This window comes from Pseudorca crassidens, chromosome 17 (assembly GCF_039906515.1).
Source record: "Pseudorca crassidens isolate mPseCra1 chromosome 17, mPseCra1.hap1, whole genome shotgun sequence".
NCBI lineage: Eukaryota > Metazoa > Chordata > Mammalia > Artiodactyla > Delphinidae > Pseudorca > Pseudorca crassidens.
In genome coordinates this window covers 42,342,376-42,362,932 of record NC_090312.1, presented here as the reverse complement: position 1 = coordinate 42,362,932, position 20,557 = coordinate 42,342,376, and the positions used below count along the sequence as shown (strand labels likewise).

The following is a 20,557-nucleotide window of genomic DNA, read 5'->3' as shown; positions in this document are numbered from 1 at the left end:
TTTTACCAATTTTAGTCACTGTAAAAAAATCAATTAGAAATGTTTTAAGTAAAAGAGAAATCTTCAAATCTTATTCATTACAGATAAACACTATTACAGTTTCATACACTTCATCCTCCCAGCCTTTAGAAAAATTTTAAATTGGATTATATATATATACCTTTGTAACCTGTGTTTTTTTTCTTCTATCAATAGATTTTGCCCATCATTTATGTCAATACATAGAAAATTATGCTGTTTTTATACCACATCAAATTTCCAAAATTTTTATTCTTAAAAACAATCTATGATAAGTAAATCAACTATACTTCAATTTAAAAAATCCTTTGAGGGCTTCCCTGGTGGTGCAGTGGTTGAGAGTCCGCCTGCCGATGCAGGGGACACGGGTTCGTGCCCCGGTCCGGGAAGATTCCACATGCCGTAGAGCGGCTGGGCCGGTGAGCCATGGCCGCTGAGCCTGCGCATCCGGAGTCTGTGCTCCACAATGGCAGAGGCCACAATAGTGAGAGGCCCACGTACCGGAAAAAAAAAAAAAAAAAATCCTTTGAATTATCATTAAAAAATGTTTGTGATGAACAATTTCTCTTTCTCTCCTTGAAACATTCATATTCAAACATTTAGTAAATAAAGTACAATTGCAGGTTCAAATATTTGCTTCCCCCCCCAGAAAAAAATCTTGATATTTCTAAATGTTACTCCAGAAAAGTTCCACTACTTACACTCCCAGGAACAGTGCATGAAATGGTGGCTTGTCTGTTGTTGTTCTACTAATCATCTGGTAAGCGCCTGCTGCTTTCTCTGCTGTGTAGATCTTCATGGAGTCTCTTTGGCCACCTTGAGTTTGCTAACCTTACACTATCACAGGCAGTATCCTCTTCTATTTCTTTAGCACATTTTATAAGCTTGTGGCTTAAAATAACATTTCTGTCATTAAAACATATGTCTGAATTATACCACTTTTTTCCATCCGTGACTTTGTTAATTTGAATTTTCCTTTTATTTTATTAACTAAGCTAGTGGTTTCAAAATTTTATTTCCAAGCCATACTGTGTGTCATCAATTACATAAAGGCAAAAAATGGAATTGATAAGCAAACCAATATAGTTCTTTTAAAAATTAACAAAACTAATTTTTCAAATCCCTAATTTTATATGAAATATGGCAAAATGTTAAGGCATGGCTGAACTGGGTTGTAAATGAAACAGATACTTTCTCTTTATCATCTTTAGCAGAGACATAATTCATCATTAGCTTCTTTCTTAAAAACATTTTTATGAATATTTATTAAAAATTATTTAAGAGCAAAGAGATTTTCTTCTAAATACTGACTTAACAATATCTGATATGTATTATACCTTATATTTTAATTTTTGTTCTTAAGAAAACTGATATTTTCATCTGGATTTGCTTTATTACTTAGGTTTTATTTGAGACTATATGTATATATACATGTGCACACACACAGTACACATACATGTATGAATGTATTGATTTGAAAAAACACTGCACTAAAACCCTATTTAAATTTTGTTTTGTCATTGTCTAAGAATGTCCTATATAGAAATATTATCTTGAGGTATTAACTGTATCTTTGTCCTATAATACAGGATAAAATTCTGTGAATCTCACAACTACACTTGCGGAGAGTGTGTTCCCCATGTTCTACCAGTAAGATCTTTTCACATGAAAGTCTACCATGAATTTTCCAGTTCTGTAATTTAAATTTTTCAGTATTAGGAGAGTGACGTATTAACTTTTCAAATATACTCTACTGTTATGGTTCCTTTTTATCTTTCACTCTGCCAGCTTTCCAATGGGTTTGGTAGCTTTGGCTCATCCAGGCAGTGGGAACAATGTGTACAAAGGAGGTGTCAGACCATACACTGGTGGGGTACCTGTGTGGTTTGGCGGGCCTAGAGGATAGAGAGTAAAGGAAGGAAGGGTGATGGCCAGGAGAATGGGGAGAAAAAGGAGGCCAAGGCCTCAGTAAGATCGAAGAGCAGTTGCCTTATGAGGAAAAGAGGCCCTATATGGCCTTGATTAAGAGGATGCACTTGGGAGCCTAAACTGACTCTATTCGCTTAGCAGCTGTGGGGCCTTGAACAAGTCACCTAACCTCTCTGAACCTCAGATTCCTCTGTAAAGTGAAAAATAATCATAGGGTTGTGAAGATAAAATGAGATACACTACCTGTAAAGCAACTAGCATAATGTCCAGCACATAACAGCTGATCAATAAAAATGTTATTTTCATTAAGGAAGTTGGAAAGCTTGGAGGTTGTCTGAGGTTTAAGATTTCAGATGCAGAATTATTCTTAAGTATAAGTAATTGTTTCCTCTCATAAGTAATTGTTTCCTAATTTTGTTTATTAAGGAAATTTCCATATCATTATATCACTTGCCCATTATAGCATGTATTCACATTGTATTTTAATTATTTGCTTCCCTAATGTAAACCTGGGGCTCTGAAAGCTGGGATGGGCCTCATTCTTGTTTATATTCTCAGTGCACCAGGCATTTTGTCACTCCCATAACGTTTGTTGAATTGATTTTGGAAGTCATTCGCACAGAAGCCGATGGCTGAGGTAAACGAGAAAGATCTCCAGAAGAGACCTTTGGGTCAGGAACTGCGCACTTTGCTAGAGACTAACAGTCTGCAGATTTGATTTCTGTTCTCATTAACTGTGCACTTACAAGTCTGGCAGAAACATATTTTCACAGTGTTGTCATCTGCTGCATTCATTACTTGGCTTCATGACTGCTGCCTGTTTATAAAATTGATAATAAGCACAGTGGTGATTTATTAAAAATTTAAAAAGAGCAAACGTAGGGACTTCCCCGGTGTCACAGTGGTTAAGAATCCGCCTGCAAATGCAGTGAACACTGGTTCGAGTCCTGGTCCGGGAACATCCCACATGCCGCGGAACAACTAAGGCCGTGTGCCACAGCTACTGAGTCTGTGCTTTAGAGCCCGTAAGCCACAACTAGTGAGCCCGCGTGCCACAACTACTGAAGCCCACCTGCCTAGACCCCGTGCTCCTCAACAAGAGAAGCCACCACAATGAGAAGCCTGTGCACCGCAACAAAGAGTAGCCCCTGCTTGCCAAAACTAGAGAAAGCCTGTGTGCAGCAATGAAGACTCAACACAGCGAAAAATAAATTTGTTAAAAAAAAAAAAAAAGAGCAAACCTAACAGTTCTCTGTTGCCTTATTGTTTACACATAGGCAGAGGCAGCTGCCCCCTAAGAAGTCAGACTTTCCTGTCTCAGAAAGGGGTAATGGAAAAGCAACCAATTAGAGGTAACAGCGGGGTTCCCAAGCCGACTTTGCTGCATACTAGCTGTGTGAATTGAAGGAATCATTTAACCTACCCAAATCTCACTTGCCCCATCTGCAAAATGAAGATAATACTTCACCTACCCTTTTTAATAGATTTGAGTAACAAATGGAATATTGCATGTGAAATCCTTAAATACTGCATAGTTCTCTTCTATAAAAATGCAAAACAGGATTCTCACTAATTCACTAGAGCCTGGTTTTTAAGCTCTTTCTAAAATGTTGCTACTAATAGCCCAGTGGAAATGCTTCAACTCAACATTGGACGCAGTGTCATATATTGAGTGCACAATTTACTTATTCACTGCCATATCCAGTGCCTGGCACAATGGCAAAAAGTGCTTGATAAACATTTGTTGAATGAAAGATGGGAAGTATGAAGCTGGGCAAGTAGGTACAACCAGTAGGTTTCTGGCTTTAAACTGTGTGAATGAAGCATGCTGATCACCTGAGGCTTTTTTTTTTTTTTTTTTTTTTGGCCACACCCAGCTGCTTTTGGGAACCTGTGCCCTCAGCAGTGAAAGCGCGGAGTCCTAACCACTGGACCGCCAGGGAATTCCCAAAAAAAAAAAATTTTTTTTTTTTTGTAATTTAGACAAGTCTTTTTCCTATTTATTTTGGCTGCGCTGGGTCTTAGTTGTGGCACTCGGGCTCTTAGTTGCAGCAGGCCAACTCCTTAGTTGCGGCATGCAGACTCTTAATTGCAGCATACATGCAGGATCTAGTTCCCTGACCAGGGATCAAACCCATGTCCCCTGCATTGGCAGGCAGATTCTTAACCACTGCGCCACCAGGGAAGTCCCCCACCTTGGCTTTGAAAGAAGGATTTCCAGAGTAAACAGAGTTGGTTGTGGCAGACAAAGATGAAACTATTCTCCTTCTCTGTTTTTTCCCAATTGAAGCAAATTCCTTTGTACCTTTGTCTAATCTAAGGAGGTAGGAAAAGGCTTTAGGAGAGGGTTTGAATCAGCATTTTGTCTGAAAATATTTTTAGTTAGTGAAACACCATCAGTTAACAATATTTAACAATAATTAAAAATGGAATACGGGTTTCCCTGGTGGCGCAGTGGTTGAGAGTCCGCCTGCCGATGCAGGGGACACGGTTTCTTGCCCCGGTCCGGGAGGATTCCACGTGCCGCAGGAGCGGCTGGGCCTGTGAGCCACGGCCGCTGAGCTGAGCCTGCGCGTCCGGAGCCTGTGCTCCGCAACAGGAGAGGCCACAACAGTGAGAGGCCCGCATACCCCCCAAAAAACAAGAAAAAAAAAAAAAGGAACACACTTAGCAGATAGTACCGCCCTTACCACCCGTATCTAGACTGCTTCCTCTCCTGTGTCTCCTAGCCTAGGGAATTGCTGGCTGCTCCAACCCAGTGCTTTTCCTTCTTTATGCCTCTGCTCTGCCACCAATAATCTTTCCTTCCAACTTCCTGCTAAAGTCTTAAACTTCTTTCAAAGATTTCAAAGAATTAATTACTGGATCAACAAGTATTTATTGTGTTCATTGAGTACCTCCAATGTGTAAGGATGAAGTAAGTTCATAGTCTAATTCTAGTAGGGGAAGAAATACATATGAACACACAATTTTAATGCTCTATGATAGGTACTTTTATACACCAGCTTTATTGACATATAATTCACACACCATAAAATTCATCCTTTTACAGTGTACAGTTCCGTGGTTTTCAGTATATCACAGAGTTGTGAAACCAACATCACTATCTAAATTTAGAACATTTCATCACCCCCAAAAGAAACTCCAGGTTCATTAGCAGAAATTCCCCATTCTCCTCTCCCTCCCAGCCCCTGGCAACCACTAAACTACTTTATGTCTCTATGCATTTGCCTGTCCTGGACATTTCATGCAAATAGAATTATACAATATATGGCCTTTTGTGACTGGCTTCTTTCACTCAGCATAATGTTTTCAAGTTTCACCCAGGTTGTAGCAAGTATCAGTACTTCATTCCTTTTTACAGCTGAATAATATTCCATGGTATAAATATACCACATTTCTTACAGTTAGGTCTATGATCCATTTTGAGTTAGTTTTGGGTACAGTATAATGGAGGAGGTCTAACTTCATTCTTTTGCATATGGCTATCCCACTGTCTCAGAACCACTTTTAAAAACACTATTCTTTCCCTATTAAATGGTCTTGACACCCTTGTAGAAGATCAGCTGACCATAAATTTAAGATTTAAAATTTTTTTTTATTTTATTGAAGTATAGTTTACAATGTTGTGTTAAATTCTACTGTATAGCAAAAGGATTGAGTTATACATATGTATATTCTTTTTCATATTATTTTCCATTATGGTTTATCACAGGATATTGAATATAGTTCCCTGTGCTACACAGTAGGACCTTGTTGTTCACCCATTCTGTATATGAGTTGCATCTGCTAATCCCAAACTCCCAATCCATCCCTCCCCCACCTCCCCACCTTGGCAACCACAAGTCTGTTCTCTGTGTTTGTGAGTCTGTTTCTGTTTTGTAGATAAGTTCATTTGTGTCGTATTTTATTTTATCTTTCTTTCTTTATTTATTTTTGGCTGCATTGGGTCTTTGTTGCTGCACGCAGGCTTTCTCTAGTTGTGGTGAGCGGGGGCTATTCTTTGTTGCGGTGCGCAGGCTTCTTATTGTAGTGGCTTCTCTCGTTGTGGAGCACGAGCTCTAGGCATGTGGGCTTCAGTAGTTGTGGCGCATGGGCTCCGAAGTTGTGGCTCGCGGGCTCTAGAGTGCAGGCTCAGTAGCTGTGGTGCACAGGCTTCATTGCACCGTGGCATGTGAGATCTTCCCAGACCAGGGCTTGAACTCGTGTCCCCTGCATTGGCAGGAGGATTCTTAACCACTGTGCCACCAGTGAAGCCCTGTGTCATATTTTAGATTCCACATATAAGCGATATCACATGATATTTGTCTTTCTCTGGTTTACTTCACTTAGTATGATAATCTCTAGGTCCATCCATGTTGCTGCAAATGGCATTATATCATTCTTTTTAATGGCTGAGTAGCGTTCCATCACATATATGTACCACATCTTCTTTATCCATTCATCTGTCGACGGACATTTAGGTTGTTTCCATGTCTTGGCTATTGTAAATAGTGCTGCTATGAACATAGGGGTGCCTGTATCTTTTCAAATTATCATTTTCTCCAGATGTATGCCCAGGAGTGAGATTACAGGATCATATGGAAATTAAGAGTTTCTTTTTTGATTCTCAGTTCTATTCTATTGATCTATATGTCTATCCATATACCACATTGTCTTAATTACTATAGCTTTGTAGTAAGTTTTGAAGTTAGGAATTGAGAGTACTCAAACTATTTTCTTCCTTTTCAAGATTGTTTTAACTATTCTGGTTCCTTGGCCTTCCATATGAATGATAGGATCAGCCTGTCATTTTCTGCAAAAAAGGCCACTGGGGTTTTGATAGGGATTGAATCCATAAATCAATTTGAAAAGTACTGCTATCTTAACAACATTCAGACTTCCAGTCTATAAACATGGGATGTCTTTCCATTTATTTAGGTCTTCTTTAATTTCTTTCAGCAATGTTTTATAGTCTTCAGTGTACTCATCTTACACTTTTGCTAAACTAATTTCTAATTATTTTATTCCTTGTGATGAGATTGTGAATGGAATTGTTTTTAATTTCATTTTTGGGTCATTCAGGGCTACTGTTATAAAAATACAACTGATTTTTATATATTAATCTTATATGCTATAACCTAGTTGACAGTTTTTAAATTTTTTTAAAATAACTTATTGAAATATAGTTGATTTACAATGTTGTGGGGGGGTTGTTGTTTTTTTGGCTGCATTGGGTCTTTCTGGTGTTCAGGCTTCTCATTGTGATGGCATCTCTTGTTGCAGGGTCTAGGCACAGGCTTCAGTAGTTGTGGCTCGCGGGCTCTAGAGCGCAGGCTCAGTAGTTGTGGCGCATGGGCTTAGTTGCCCCGCGGCATGTGGGATCTTCCCCGGCCAGGGCTTGAACCTGTGTCCCCTGAATTGGCAGGCAGATTCTTAACCACTGCACCACCAGGGGAGTCCTTGTTGACAGTTTTTTAGTTCAATTTTTATGTCGATTCCTTAGGATTTTCTATTACAATATCATGTCATCTGTGAATAGTTTTATTTCTCCTTTTCCTATCTGGATGCCTTTTATTTTCTTTCCTAATTTCTTGGGCTAGAACTTTCCAGTATACTGTTGAATAGAAATGGCAAGAGCAGACATTCTAGTTTTGTTCCTAAACTTAGGGAGCAAGCATCCTGTCTTTCACCATTAAGTATGAGGTTAGCTGTGGCTTTTTCATAGATGCTCTTCATCAGGTTGAGGAAGTTTTCTTCTATTCCTAGTTTGTTGAGTGTTTTTATCATAAAAGGGTGTTGGATTCTTTCAAATGCTTTTTCTGTGTTAATTGAGATGATCATGTGATTCTTGTCCTTTATTCTATGAGTATGGTGTATTACATTGATTTTTTTGTATATTGAGCCAATCTTGCATTCCTGGGATAAATTCCACTTGATCATGGTGTATAATCTGTTTAATATGTTGCTGGATTCAATTTGCTTTATTTTCTATATTCATAAGAGATACTGGTCTGTAGTTTTGTTTTCTTGTGATTTCTTTATCTGGTTTTGGTATTAGGGTAATACTGGCTTCACAGAATGAGTTGGGCAAGTGTTCCCTCCTCTTCCATTTTTCGGGAGAGTTTGTGAAGGATTAGTCACTTCTTTAAATATTTGGTAGAACTACCTGTGAGCCATCTGGGTGGATAGGTTCTTTAAATACTATATGATAGGAAGTTTGAGCAGTTGTGGGAGGTTGGATGAACAAGTGACCAACTCTGCCTAGAAGAAAGGAAACTGGAAAAAGAGGAAACAATAAGAGTTTTATTTATATAGCTGATATGTTCAGGGTAAGGAGAATGAGAGGAAAGGGGCTGGAAAGACAGGCTGGAGACAATGAAGCAGGACACTGAATGTGTGATCCAGACCCTCACCAGAGATAATCTGCTACTTCTCCTATGTGGTTGTTCCTGCCATTGTTTTGAGAGCAGGGGAGGTAAGGGAGGTTAGTTGAGGGTTTTTTTTACTAAAGAACAGAGCCACTGACCAAAGGATGGTGGAAATTTAGCTAGCAAACTATCAGTCAGTAAAGATCACACTTCAAGTGGAAGAATGTAGTTGAAGCCTGAGTGTCCAATAAGGAAGATGGAGAGCTGATAGAGTAGGTGCAAGTTGGCAGAGGTAACAAAGTGAGAATAGAAAATGGGTTAGCCACACTGGTGACCTAAGGGTTCAGAAAGCATTCCTGTGCAGATCATCTGCTGCAACATCCTTATGCTTATGCTTTCTCTGGGCTAGGGCCATGTTCTTAAGGGGTCCACACCTCACCAAGCTCTTTGAACTTTGCCTGTTTTATCAGATTTCAGTCTCCTTAACAGCAGAGATCATGTCCTGTGTGTCTGTATCTTCTACAGAGAGATTTACTAAAATCAAAAGAATGCATCCATTAAAATTTCTTTGGGGCTTCCCTGGTGGTGCAGTGGTTAAGAATCCGTCTGCCAGCTAAGGGGACACGGGTTCGAGCCCTGGTCCGGGAAGATCCCACATGCCGTGGGGCAACTAAGCCCGTGTGCCACAACTACTGAACCTGCGCTCTAGAGCCAGTGAGCCACAACTACTGAGCCCGCGTGCTACAACCACTGAAGCCCGCGTGCCTAGAGCCCGTGTTCGGCAACAAGAGAAGCCACTACAATGAGAAGCCTGTGCACTGCAACAGAGAGTAGCCCCCACTCACCACAACTAGAGAAAGCCCGCGTGCAACAACGAAGACCCAACGCAGCCAAAAATAAATAAGTAAAAAAATTAAATTAAATAAAAAAAAAATTTGGACACTTTAAAAAAAGAGAATGGCTCATCTAAAGTTCACCTCCTACCTCCTGCCCCACCACCAAAACTCTTCTGAATTCTCAGTGTGTCAGGCACTAGCTCCAGAATCAGACTCCAGGAGAGTAAGAACTGTGTCAGCATCAGAGGTGGACTCCCAAGTCTTATTTCCATCCCCTAGGCTGCAATGAAGAGCGCTCAACCAAAATGTCTTTTCCCTACCAAAAGAGATAATTGTAACCAAAACCAGCTACACAGACATCCCTGAGTCCCATCTAGAAATCCTGTTGTATTCTCAGCGTGTACCCACGCTATCTGGGTAGTCGTGGACACAACAGGGAAAGAGCATTGGGTTGGGAGCCAGGAGACCTGAGCTCCAAGTACAGTCCTGATGCTAATTAGCTGTGTCACCTTGGTTGGGCAAGTCACTTAACTTCTTTGGCCTCTTGTGAAACAAGGATGTAGGAATAAAATTTTCAAAAGTCTCTTTCAAATATGAAAACAGTAAACTTTGATGACACATTTGATACTTATTTTAACTACCATGCTATTTATAACTATTCTAGAATGTTACTTCTTCTAATGGGTCTCAAGGATACTTTATAATTCATGATTATCTTGTAAACAAGCTGAAGTATAAAATGCAGATTACTTTATAAAATTTAAGGTGTGATATTACTAAACTGTTAAGTCAGTTTACTGTAGCTTTGCTTTTGTGGCTTATTATTGGTCATGTGTATGTGTTGAAGTTCAACTCTCATAAGGAGATAGGTTTTACTTTGTGACAGCTTGCCTATTCCATTTTTTAAAAAAGATTTCTAAAGTATAAAAGTGGTTCATATTGAGTATAATATAGTGGCTAAACACAGTTTCTGGAGTCAGAATCCCTAGGTATAAGTCCCAACTCTGTCAGTGCCACTTGTCATTTTCACCAAGTTATTCTTTTTTTTTTTTTAATCTTTATTATTTATTTATTTTTGGCTGCATTGGATCTTCATTGCTGCACACAGGCTCTCTCTAGTTGCAGTGAGCGGGGCTACTCTTCCTTGCAGTGCACAGGCTTCTCATTGCAGTGGCTTCTCTTTGCTGCGGAGCACGGGCTCTAGGCATGTGGGCTTCAGTAGTTGTGGCACTCGGGCTCAGTAGTTGTGGCTCGTGGGCTCTAGAGCACAGGCTCAGTAGTTGTGGTGCATGGGCTTAGTTCCTCTGCGGCATGTGGGATCTTCTCAGACCAGGGCTCGAACCCGTGTCCCCTGCATTAGCAGGCAGATTCTTAACCACTGCACCACCAGGGAAGTCCCCAAATGATTTTTTGTGTTGCCTTCCAGAATGAAGATGTGATTCAAAATATTGTTTGCAGAAATGAATTCCGATTTAAATCAGATATTTCCCCTACTAGCTAAAGCAGGGATACCGATTTGGACAAGAAAGGAGCAGTTCTTCTATTTCAGAAGTGTTTATTCTTCCGTCTAAGTTTAGCAAAACTGATAGATACCCTCACCAAATTTCTTTCCCAAGTTCTAAGCATGAGCAAGTTCTGCTGGTTGTTAAAGTGCATATAAAGAGAATTTAACAATGGGCATGAAACCAGCCATAAGGACAGTGACCCATAATTGAGAGTCTGGAAAGATTCTGTAGTTTTGGCCCAGAAAGGTCACATGAAGAATGGAGCGGGAGTGAGTGGGGAGACTCCAAGGGACTTGGGGAAAACGTAGACGGGGGGGGGGGGGGGGGGAGGTAGTCAAGGTGATGCCCAAGGTCTTGCCTTCTCCTCAAGCACCTTCAGTCTTTATTTCCATAGCCAGCACCCTCCCATCATAGGCCTCTGCACACTGTGCTGCGGAGACAGCGCTTTCCCTCTTCCTTACCCACTCCTACCTCTGCTTATTTCACTACTTGTGGATTTTAATTCAAATACTGCTGCTCATTGGCCTCTTTCTGGTCTCCCTGATAGTGTTTATGTCCCCTTGTGCAATCCCAGAACACTGTGTACCTTAAGGACACTAAACACTGTTTGCAGTAATACATTTGCTTTTGTGATTATTTGTGCCCCCACTTAATAAGGGCAAGGACCCTGTTTGTGTTTATTCCCTATTTATTGTGTTTCCAGTGCCTAATACCTTTCTTGCCTCGTGCATAGTATGGTGCCAGTACATAACTGTTAAACAAATGACTTAATGTATCCATCAGGACTGACACTTTGTATAGACTTTTATAGTCATTTAGGAATCTCTAGGTGAGAATGCACTGACATGGAAATGAGATATAGGCCTCTCATAAAAATTATCCTAATTGTCTTCAAATGGCGGTGTCCACCAAGTAAACGATCTCAACAGCACTTTAAATACTTCAAACAGACACACAGCAGGGCAACAATGATTTCTTGGTCTTTGGGTTACATTTTACCAGAATAACAAAACTGGCCCTTTATCAGTCAAATAGTTGGATGAGTAGGCAAAGTACAGGGGAAGCAGAGGAACTTCGGAAATAAGAGTAACAAAACTTCTTTCCTTCCTAAAAATCTTTAAACACTCCCGTCAACCCACCTTGACTTAAAATATAAGGTCTGAGGCTGTTCTTTCCTCTCTGACTGGATTTTGAGAGAGGCAGGGAGGTACAGTCATCCCTTGGTATCTGCGGGTAATTGGTTCCACCCCCACATACCAAAATCTGAAGATGCTCAAGTACCTTACATAAAATGACGATGGTATTTGTATATAACCTAGGGAAATCCCCCATTTATTTTAAACCACCTTTAGACTACTTATAATACCTAACACCATGTAGATGCTGTGCAGATAGTTGCACTTTTTGGAATTTTTTTTCCCTAGTATTTTCAGTCCTCGGTTGGTTGAATCTGTCTGTGGGTGCATAACCACAGATACGGAGGTCTCACCGTACTCCTAAGCAAAGGACTTGAGGCCAGGAGTGAGGAGGGGGGAAGTCCTTAGGTGGCATCTTCTCCCTGGATGCCCAGTTTAAATGGATCAGTTCTGTAGTCCCCAAGGAGAAGACATGTCTTGCCCAGATTCATGGCACATTTCCCTACGTGTAGTTTTTCTGTGCATTTTCCTACCACCGACAGTCAGTAAAATCTTATTGAATGTTTCATCCTCACTTGATGGTGTCTTTAGTCCAATCCAAGGCCAGAGCCTTTGTGGTTGTTGTCTGGAGAGACCCCTCCCCATGGGGAGATTCCTATTTTGTAGTAACCTTCATGGTTCTCAAGTTTTTTTCCTTAAAGAAGACACTTCTTTATACATTTCCTCTCCCCTGAAAACCTATGAAGTGTACATTATCAGAATCCCCGTTTTTACAGGTGAGAAACTGAGTCCTTGTAAGGCTAGGGAACATGCCCACAGCCACGAGGTAGCACATGCAGGGCCGATTATTAAACCCATACTTGGTCCACACAGATCACCTAGAATAATTGCTATAATAAAGGTTCAGACCAGTAATTTGCTTAAATGTGTAATGCACTGAGTAATTCATAGAAAATTATATATAATGTATTTAGTTACCCTGACCATCATTTCCCCCTACCTCTCCACTTCAGAGAGATTGGATGAGTCTAGGGAGTATAAAATGTGATCTGTTTTACAACTTCACCCAATACAAATAACTAGGAAACACCAATGGCTTGTGGTAGCCTCAGAATAGCAGCTTTTACTTTGATTTCCTCTTTTAGAAACTGAGATATAATTTACATACCATAATATTCACTTTTTAAACTGTACAATTCAGTGGTTTTTAGTATATTCACACGTTTGTACAAGCACCACCACTAACTAATTCGAGAACATTCTCATACTTTGATTCCTTTTTGAAGGCTGTTTTCTTACAGGTATGAGAGAACAACTGAGTACGTGCAAGTGAGAACTCCAAGAAAGATCTAGAGACCTCAAAACAAAACTGGAGCCAGCAAATGCAGTGCTGCTACTGTAGTCTTTAAAAGGGAGCTGCATTGCAAGTAATAAGAATGTGATATCGAGGTACCACTGTGTCAATAGTCAGGCCACGGTGGGCACGTTTGTCTTCTGTCTAGTTCAAGGGCTGCTCTCTAAAAGTGGTAAGAGGAGAAGGGTCCAAGGAGCGTAATGAAGATAATTAAAGAGCAGGGTAGTAAGATTCATGATGAAAACTTTAAAGAGCTTGCAGTAATTTCGTCTAGTTATTTAAGAAAACCTTCAAGGGAAAAAAAAAAGAAAAAAGAAAACCTTCAAGGATATGAAATGATTTTTATACAGAAAATAGTGACCTTTTCTTTCTCCTTCTTTCACTAAGGAAAAGACAAAGAAAATGGGTTCATTCTATAGTATGCAGGATTAGGTTAACCCAGAAACTCATGAGACAGACCCTTGTTAAACACCAAATGACGGTAGCAGCAAAAAGTCCTCTGATGCTTTTAAAAAAATTATTTTTTAAGTTGCAAAGAATAGTATAAAGAATTCCTTCACTCAGATTCTACATTAACATTTTACACATTTGCTGTATCGTTCTCTCTCCATGTATGTATATATATATGTATGTATGTATATATTTTTTCAGAATCGTTTGAGAATAAGTTGTAGACAATGATTTCCCGTTATCACTAAATACTGGGCACTTCTTAAAGCAAAGGACATTCTCTGCTGAACTACAGTAATATTACAAAAATTAGGAAATTAACAGTGATACAATGTTATTATTTAATGTTCAGACCTTATTCGATTTTTTCCTATTGTCCCAATAATGTCCTTTAAAGAAAAAAAAAAGTTTGTTTTTTAAAGGAAAAAAAAAAGTTGTTTTTTAAAGGAAAAAATAAAAAGTTTCTGGCCCAGGATCCGTATTGCATTGAGTTCTCATGTCTGGTAAATTCCTTTAATCTGGAATAGTTCTTCAGAAAATAATTTCAAGGTCTTTCATGACTTTAAGAATTTTAAGAATACAGGCCAGTTATTTTGCTGCCTGTCCTTCAACTTGGGTCTCTGCTGCTTTTAACAAAGATTCGCTTCTGTTCTGAGAGTTTTAGGTGTGGTCCTTTTTTTTTTTTTTTAACATCTTTATTGGAGTATAATTGCTTTACAGTGGTGTGTTAGTTTCTGCTTTATAACAAAGTGAATCAGTTATACATATACATATGTTCCCATATCTCTTCCCTCTTCCGTCTCCCTCCCTCCCACCCTCCCTATCCCAACCCTCCAGGCGGTCACAAAGCACCGAGCTGATTTAGGTGTGGTCTTAAGTGAAGACCATCAGTAAAAGGAGGTGCGAGGTTCCTCTCTCGTACAGACTATTCCTGCTATATTAAAACTGTTTGTAGCTGGTGGGATGGACAATAAAACGTCTTGGTATTAGGAACTGACCTTTTTGTATTACACAGTTTTCTCAGCATCCCTGCATTTTACAAGAGTTTAATTTCTTTAACAGAAGTAGTTTCGTCTGTTAGCAAAACAGACAATAATAATAATTGTATAATTAGCACCCACTCTTTTAAAAAACATTTGAGACTTAAATTACCTGTAGACTCCCATTTCCATAATCTCACCGTTGCAGTGATGAACTATGCCCTAGCTCAGGAGACAAAGAGCTGCAAAACTGGGTGGGTGTTACTCATTAAAATCATTCAACAAATATTTGAGTACCTGGTGTACGTCAAGCTCTGTTCCAAGCCCTCGGAATACATTCGAGAACAAAATAAAACAAAACCCCCGTCCTTGTAATCTAGTTGGACAAATTTAAATTTAAATTTAAAAAGTCGCACACCAGGAATCCGACTTCTTAAAGAGGAAGAAGACAAGTCTCTGAGAAAAGGGACAGCCCTGCGGTTCGATTCTAACGTGGATGACGCCGCTGAACCCCTGGCTGGTAATCAAGTTCTCAGTTTATCCAGACGCGCTACTCAAATGATTAATCCGAACACCAAAGACCTGAAAGGATCGGCGGGGCAGGACTTCCTAAACTGTTCTAACCACTTTTTCAGCAACAGTCTCCCGCCCGGTGTGGGGCCTGACCGCCCCGCGGGGACCACGCACCTGGTCTCGCGCCCCTGCGCGGCGGTACCTCCGGCGCCCGGCAAAGCCGAGCACCTGGGAATCAGTCGCGCACCGAGAAAGCCCCGCGGGGAGATGGCTCTGGGGAAACGGCTCCTCCGGCGGCCTCGCCCACTGCAATGCAATCTGGGTGGTTTTTCCAGGTCCCTCCCTGCCTCGTTCCGCGCCCAGCCCCTGCCCCCGCGGCGCCTGCGGGCCCGGGAGGGTGGCTGGGAGACACGAGGACTAGGCGGGGCTGCAGCTGCGAGCTAGCTGAGGGGCGGCGGGGGGCTCTTTCCGGCCCCCGCACCCTGAAGTCCAGGAGCCGAAAGCACGCGACGCTGGAACTCCAGCTGCGGACGAGGAAGGGTGGTACCCAGCACCCTCGTGGGCCCTTGCAAAGCTTCCTGGCCCTGGTAGAGCCCGGCCTTCTCCCGCTCTCTGGGGACGCGAGCTGCGCTACCTGTGCCGCGACCGTCGTCGCCAGCACCCTCTCCAGCCAGGAAGCGCGGCGCCGTCGGCCTCAGACTCCTAAAACCCTTCCGCCACCTCCCCACGCAGTCCGCGCTTCTTCCGCGTCAGGAAAGCCGCATCTCCAGCTTCCCCTGACATGCGTCCTGAAAGGTTCTCAGATTTGCACCTGGAGTGGGTTACTGGCGTGATAGGTGTCTGGTTGCCCGTTTTCACCTCAGGAATAAAGGGCTGGACACCTGGAGCCGAATTAGTAATACTTCAGACGGAATTGTGTTCCCAAGAAGAGATCACTTTCAAATATAAAAGCCGAAGAAACTTCATCTCTAGCGCTTTTCTCTCGAAAATGTCAACAGGACCCACCACACTGCCGTCCGACTTGGTGGCAGGGCGATGGGGGCGGTGGGTGGGTGGCGGAGGTGGGCGCTCAGGCCCCTGGGCAGATCTAACTGCGCTAGGTAGGGAGACCGCTCGGGAACTTGGCCAAATCGACACAGAAGTACAAAGAAGAAGGTATGAGGTAGAGGGCGGGAGATCAGAGCGGGGACCTGTGGAAAAATCTGGCTTTGGCCTGATTTAGGAAAACATTAGGTACTGTAGATACATTTCACTTAGGGCCCAGGGCAAATCAAAGGAAGTGGGCCCCTGCCCCGGAGGAGGCTCCAGTCTCGAGCTAGAAGCCAGGACCAAACAAGGAGTAGCAATTAAGGGAGTAGTTGAGAGAAAAGGGCGTGGGTTCCATTGTGCCTGAACTTCCTCACGGGCGACCCCCTGCTGCTTTGCGCGCCGCAGCTGAGTCCTTGGGCGTCCCTTGGTGTCTGGGCGTCCAGTCCCGCGAGTTCCGCTCAGCCGCGCGCGGGGGGTTTCACTTCCCAAGGTGGACAGTACCTCGGGGTTTGGAGGAGCGGGCGCCCGGAGAGGGGGAGGGCCCCAAGGGTTTCGCCTGCTGTTTGCACTTCAAGGTGTGTTGGGCTCGGGAGAGGCTTTTCCGGTGCTTGGCAAATGCTCCCGCCACCTCCCGGCTGCCGTTGGCCGGTCCCTCCCTCCGTGGTTCGCCCTCTCGGGGCGCCGCGCCCTGGGTAGCTCCGCACCCGAGCCACACCTCTGGCCTCCTTTCGCCTCTCCGCGCCAGGCCTTTTCTCTTGACCCTTTAGGACCTCCGGCTTCGCTCCCCACAGCCGGCATTTCCCCAAGACCCCCACAGTGCGGCTACTTCCAAATGGGTAACCCGTCCCTGCGCGCCCTTTACCCCTCACCCTTTTCCCGTGCAGCCTCGGCTACCCTCTGGGTGGCAACCGCCTCTTCCCCGCCCCTCGCGTCTCCCCCTCCTCCCTTCTTGCCCTCCCCTCTCCAATCATCCAGCCATTGTCTCCCGCCCCCTCCTCCCCTTTCCCCCGGGCGGCCTCCTCCCCCACCGCTGCCACGTCGTGGTTTGAAGGAGCCAATGGGCAGGCGCCGCCAGGTGTCTCCTACCTGCACCACGTGGGGGAGGGGGAAGGGGCGGGCAGGTAGAGCCACATCCCAAAACAGAAAAGCTTTCAGCCATTGCGCGCGCCTCCCGCGGGTGCAGCCCTGCTCCAGGCTTTTTGCATAGACGCACGGGCAATTGAATACAAAAAGGGCAGGCCTCCTCCGCCCTCCTTCTCACCCCCCTTCCTGCCCTGGGTGTGGAGCTCGGGCCAGGTGTGGGCTTGGGTGGTTGGTTACCGCCTTTTGCACCAGCGGCGGCGAGGGGGGGGGGTGGTCGCTCTTTCTTTTTCTCTTAGAAGAGGTTTTAGCACAGGTTTCCTCGTTCTCACTTCCACCTCACCTCACCGCCTCCCGACCCCCCTTCTCCCCCTCCCCACCTATCGTCATGACGGCGTCTCCGGATTACTTGGTGGTGCTTTTTGGAATCACTGCTGGGGCCACCGGGGCCAAGCTGGGCTCGGATGAGAAGGAGCTGATCCTGCTGTTATGGAAAGTCGTGGATCTGGCCAACAAGAAGGTATTTATCCACGTTTCTGTCCAAATGATAGGAGTGGGGCAAGAGCTTGTAAAAGTTTGGCGAGTCGGTAAACAAGTGTTCTTGTTTGCCCACTTGGGAGGCTGGACCCGGGGCCTAGAGAATCCAGAATAAAACCAAACCTCTTGGCCAACCGCCTTGGAACCGTTTCAGTCCTCCAAAATCTGGCCCAGGTGGGGAGGCCGGGGGCCGCCAAGCCATGCTCTCTACCGGACGGGGGACGCCCCGGGAAGGCGGGGTGGGATCCCTGGGGGCCCAAGTGCTCACTTCCAGGGCCTTTCGGACCTGATCCGGGTGGGGGTGGGGCTGGGGGCTGGGCTGCGACGACCTCTCGGCCACTGGAGCCGCTGGCGACAAGTGAGCTTTGATTCTGAGGCCAGACCCGTCGAGAGGTGTGGGCCGCCCCAGAAGGGGAGCAAGGAAGGAGAGCGAAGGTAGAGGTTCCCAAACTGAGGAAGGGAAAACTGAACCCTAATTTTCTCCCCCGGAGGTGGGACAGTTGCACGAAGTACTAGTTAGACCGGATCAGTTGGAGCTGACGGAGGATTGTAAAGAAGAAACTAAGATCGACGCCGAGAGCCTGTCCTCGGCGCCGCAGCTGGACCAAGCCCTCCGACAGGTGACAGCCCTGGGCCGCGCCGCCCACCCCATCTTAGCCACCCGGGCGTCCCTCCAAGCCAGCCCAACTCTATCAGGTCCCACGCCCTCGCCGGGCGGTCCACGCGTGTCCCCGGAGCGAGGGGACAAGACCCGGGCTTGCAGCCCCTGGTGGACCTTCTGCGAGGAGGTCGCTGCTCCTTTTCGCCTCCCAGCCCCCGGGGTCTTTGGGCCAAAACTTGCTAGCTTTCGAATTGCTTCCTGAATTATTCCTGGGGCCAGAGAATCTGCCGAGTTTTACCAGTCGAGTGATGAGCGGAGTTTGAATCCTAGCGCTCCAGCTCCAGACCCCAGACCCCAGACACGCCAGCCCTCTGCCGGGTTTGGGTCTGCAGCTCAGCCCTGGGACAGGGGGCGCTGTGGTGTAGACGAGCTGTGGCTTGCTGGAGGCGGCCCCAGCTGGGTGGGAACCTGAAGGTGCCTGCTTGGGTTTAGGCTCCTGAACTCCCAAAGGCCCGGTTCCGGTTCCACTTTTTTAGTGGCCTTGGTCCTAGCGCCGGGAGGGTTTGCAGACCCGGACATGTGAGGCTGCTCCTTGGGTCACCGTGAAAGTAGTGGAATCCCCTTACTGGGATTGAGGTGACCTAAAAACCGGCTGCTCCAGGGTGCCGACGGGTACTGGATTGCGGATAGGGCGGGGCGCTAAACACCTGTGCACAGGTGAGTGTCCGGCGCTCTCACGGCTTCTGCCCTAGCACAGGAGTTGCGAATTATAGGGGAAAGTTATCATTTCTGTGGTGTGTTACAGGAAACGTATTACTAGATTTTCCAGAGGTCTATATACACATTACCCACATTCGTATCAGAAACTGACATCTTTCTTAAGTCTAGAACATCCTAACATAAAAAATAGCACCAGAGAATGATGTAATCAGAAGGCAACTTGCTGATGAAATGAGACCTCTGACTTAAAAGTCTCGAATGGATTTATCACAGAAATAGAAGGCGGTGGGTGTTGAACGGGAGGAAGAATGCATTTACTAAATTCTCCTGTACGTAAACTGAGGATTGACTGGAAAGCTACCTATATAAAGGAAGCTACACAGTTTGTAGGAACGGAGTCTTTCTAATGTTGCCCCCAGCAGCGGTGTTCTTCACAGCAGTTAGCGCGGTTTTCTCAGGTTATAACCAAGTGGGGCCACTTTTCAGAGTTTGTAAATCCTGCATCCATTGCATCCCTGGGTGTGTTTTGTTCTTTTCAGTTTAACCAGTCAGTGAGCAATGAGCTGAATATTGGGGTAGGAACCTCCTTCTGTCTCTGTACTGATGGGCAGCTTCATGTCAGGCAAATCCTGCATCCTGAGGCTTCCAAGAAGGTAAGAGTGCTGGCTTCTCGAAAAAACGATTGGACCTTACGGGTGACTGGAGGCTTAAAAAATGGTTTATCCAAGTTTCTCCATTTTAAAAATATGCATATGAGGAGTTAGTATTTTATGGGTACAGAATTTCAGTTTGAGAAGATGACAAAGGGATGGTGGGGATTGTTGCACAACAGTGTGGATGTACTTAATGCCACTGAATTGTACACTTACAAATGGTTAAAATGGTAAATATTGTGTTGTGTATATTTTACCACAATAAAAAGGTCACAACACTTTCATAGAGATGTTTGAGATTACAGTAATTTTATAGATACCCTTTGGTGACTTAATAAAAGTTTCCTTTTTGTTTATGTCAAGTTTTTGAGATGCTTGACATTCTCTCTTTTCCAAAGCATATTAGCTGAATTTTTGACATTTAAAATAACTACAAGTAGGTAGAACTGCATTTTAATACATTGTAATATTCCCGTCTGTGTGCCTTATCCTAGAAAGGAAAGAGCAAAGAAAAATCCAATTAAAACTTTTAAATTGCAATTCTAATGATTTCATTAAAAAGTTTTGTACTCTGACTTAACCATATAACTAGTGAGATGTTAATTATAGCATGCTGTACTTTGTGTGACTTAAAGTAAATGTTCAAAACTGATTGAATTTTGTATCAAAACAATAGGGTCACCCCCATCTTTTACCTTTACTTATCTTTCTGGTATGGAAAAGAGTATGAAACAAGAAAAATACTATCTTACTGTAGATGTGATTTCTCTCTCTGGGAAGAATACTGAGGGGCTGAGAAAAAATGGTGAGCGCAGACAGCAGACCCAGTGTAATCAATCATTGCTAATATAGTTGATCTTATCAAC

General features: G+C 43.9%; 1 protein-coding gene and 1 long non-coding RNA gene across 6 annotated transcripts in view; one reads left to right on the top strand and one right to left on the bottom strand.

Annotated features, from left to right (window-relative positions):
- The window catches only part of LOC137210146 (uncharacterized), a 43,219-nt gene extending 24,271 nt beyond the window's left edge, over positions 1 to 18,948 (bottom strand). The window contains exons 1-2 of the long non-coding RNA XR_010936280.1: positions 18,617 to 18,948; positions 17,561 to 17,716 (exon numbers count right to left, since the gene is read on the bottom strand). This is a non-coding gene — a long non-coding RNA (uncharacterized lncRNA). The remainder of the gene's footprint in view (positions 1 to 17,560; positions 17,717 to 18,616) is intronic.
- The window catches only part of ESRP1 (epithelial splicing regulatory protein 1), a 57,145-nt gene continuing 53,518 nt past the window's right edge, over positions 16,931 to 20,557 (top strand). For all 5 annotated transcript variants that reach the window (XM_067711755.1, XM_067711756.1, XM_067711758.1 and 2 more), the window contains exons 1-3: positions 16,931 to 17,700; positions 18,209 to 18,337; positions 19,578 to 19,691. In XM_067711755.1, the coding sequence (XP_067567856.1) occupies positions 17,569 to 17,700; positions 18,209 to 18,337; positions 19,578 to 19,691 (375 nt within the window). In that variant the 5' untranslated portion in view covers positions 16,931 to 17,568. The remainder of the gene's footprint in view (positions 17,701 to 18,208; positions 18,338 to 19,577; positions 19,692 to 20,557) is intronic.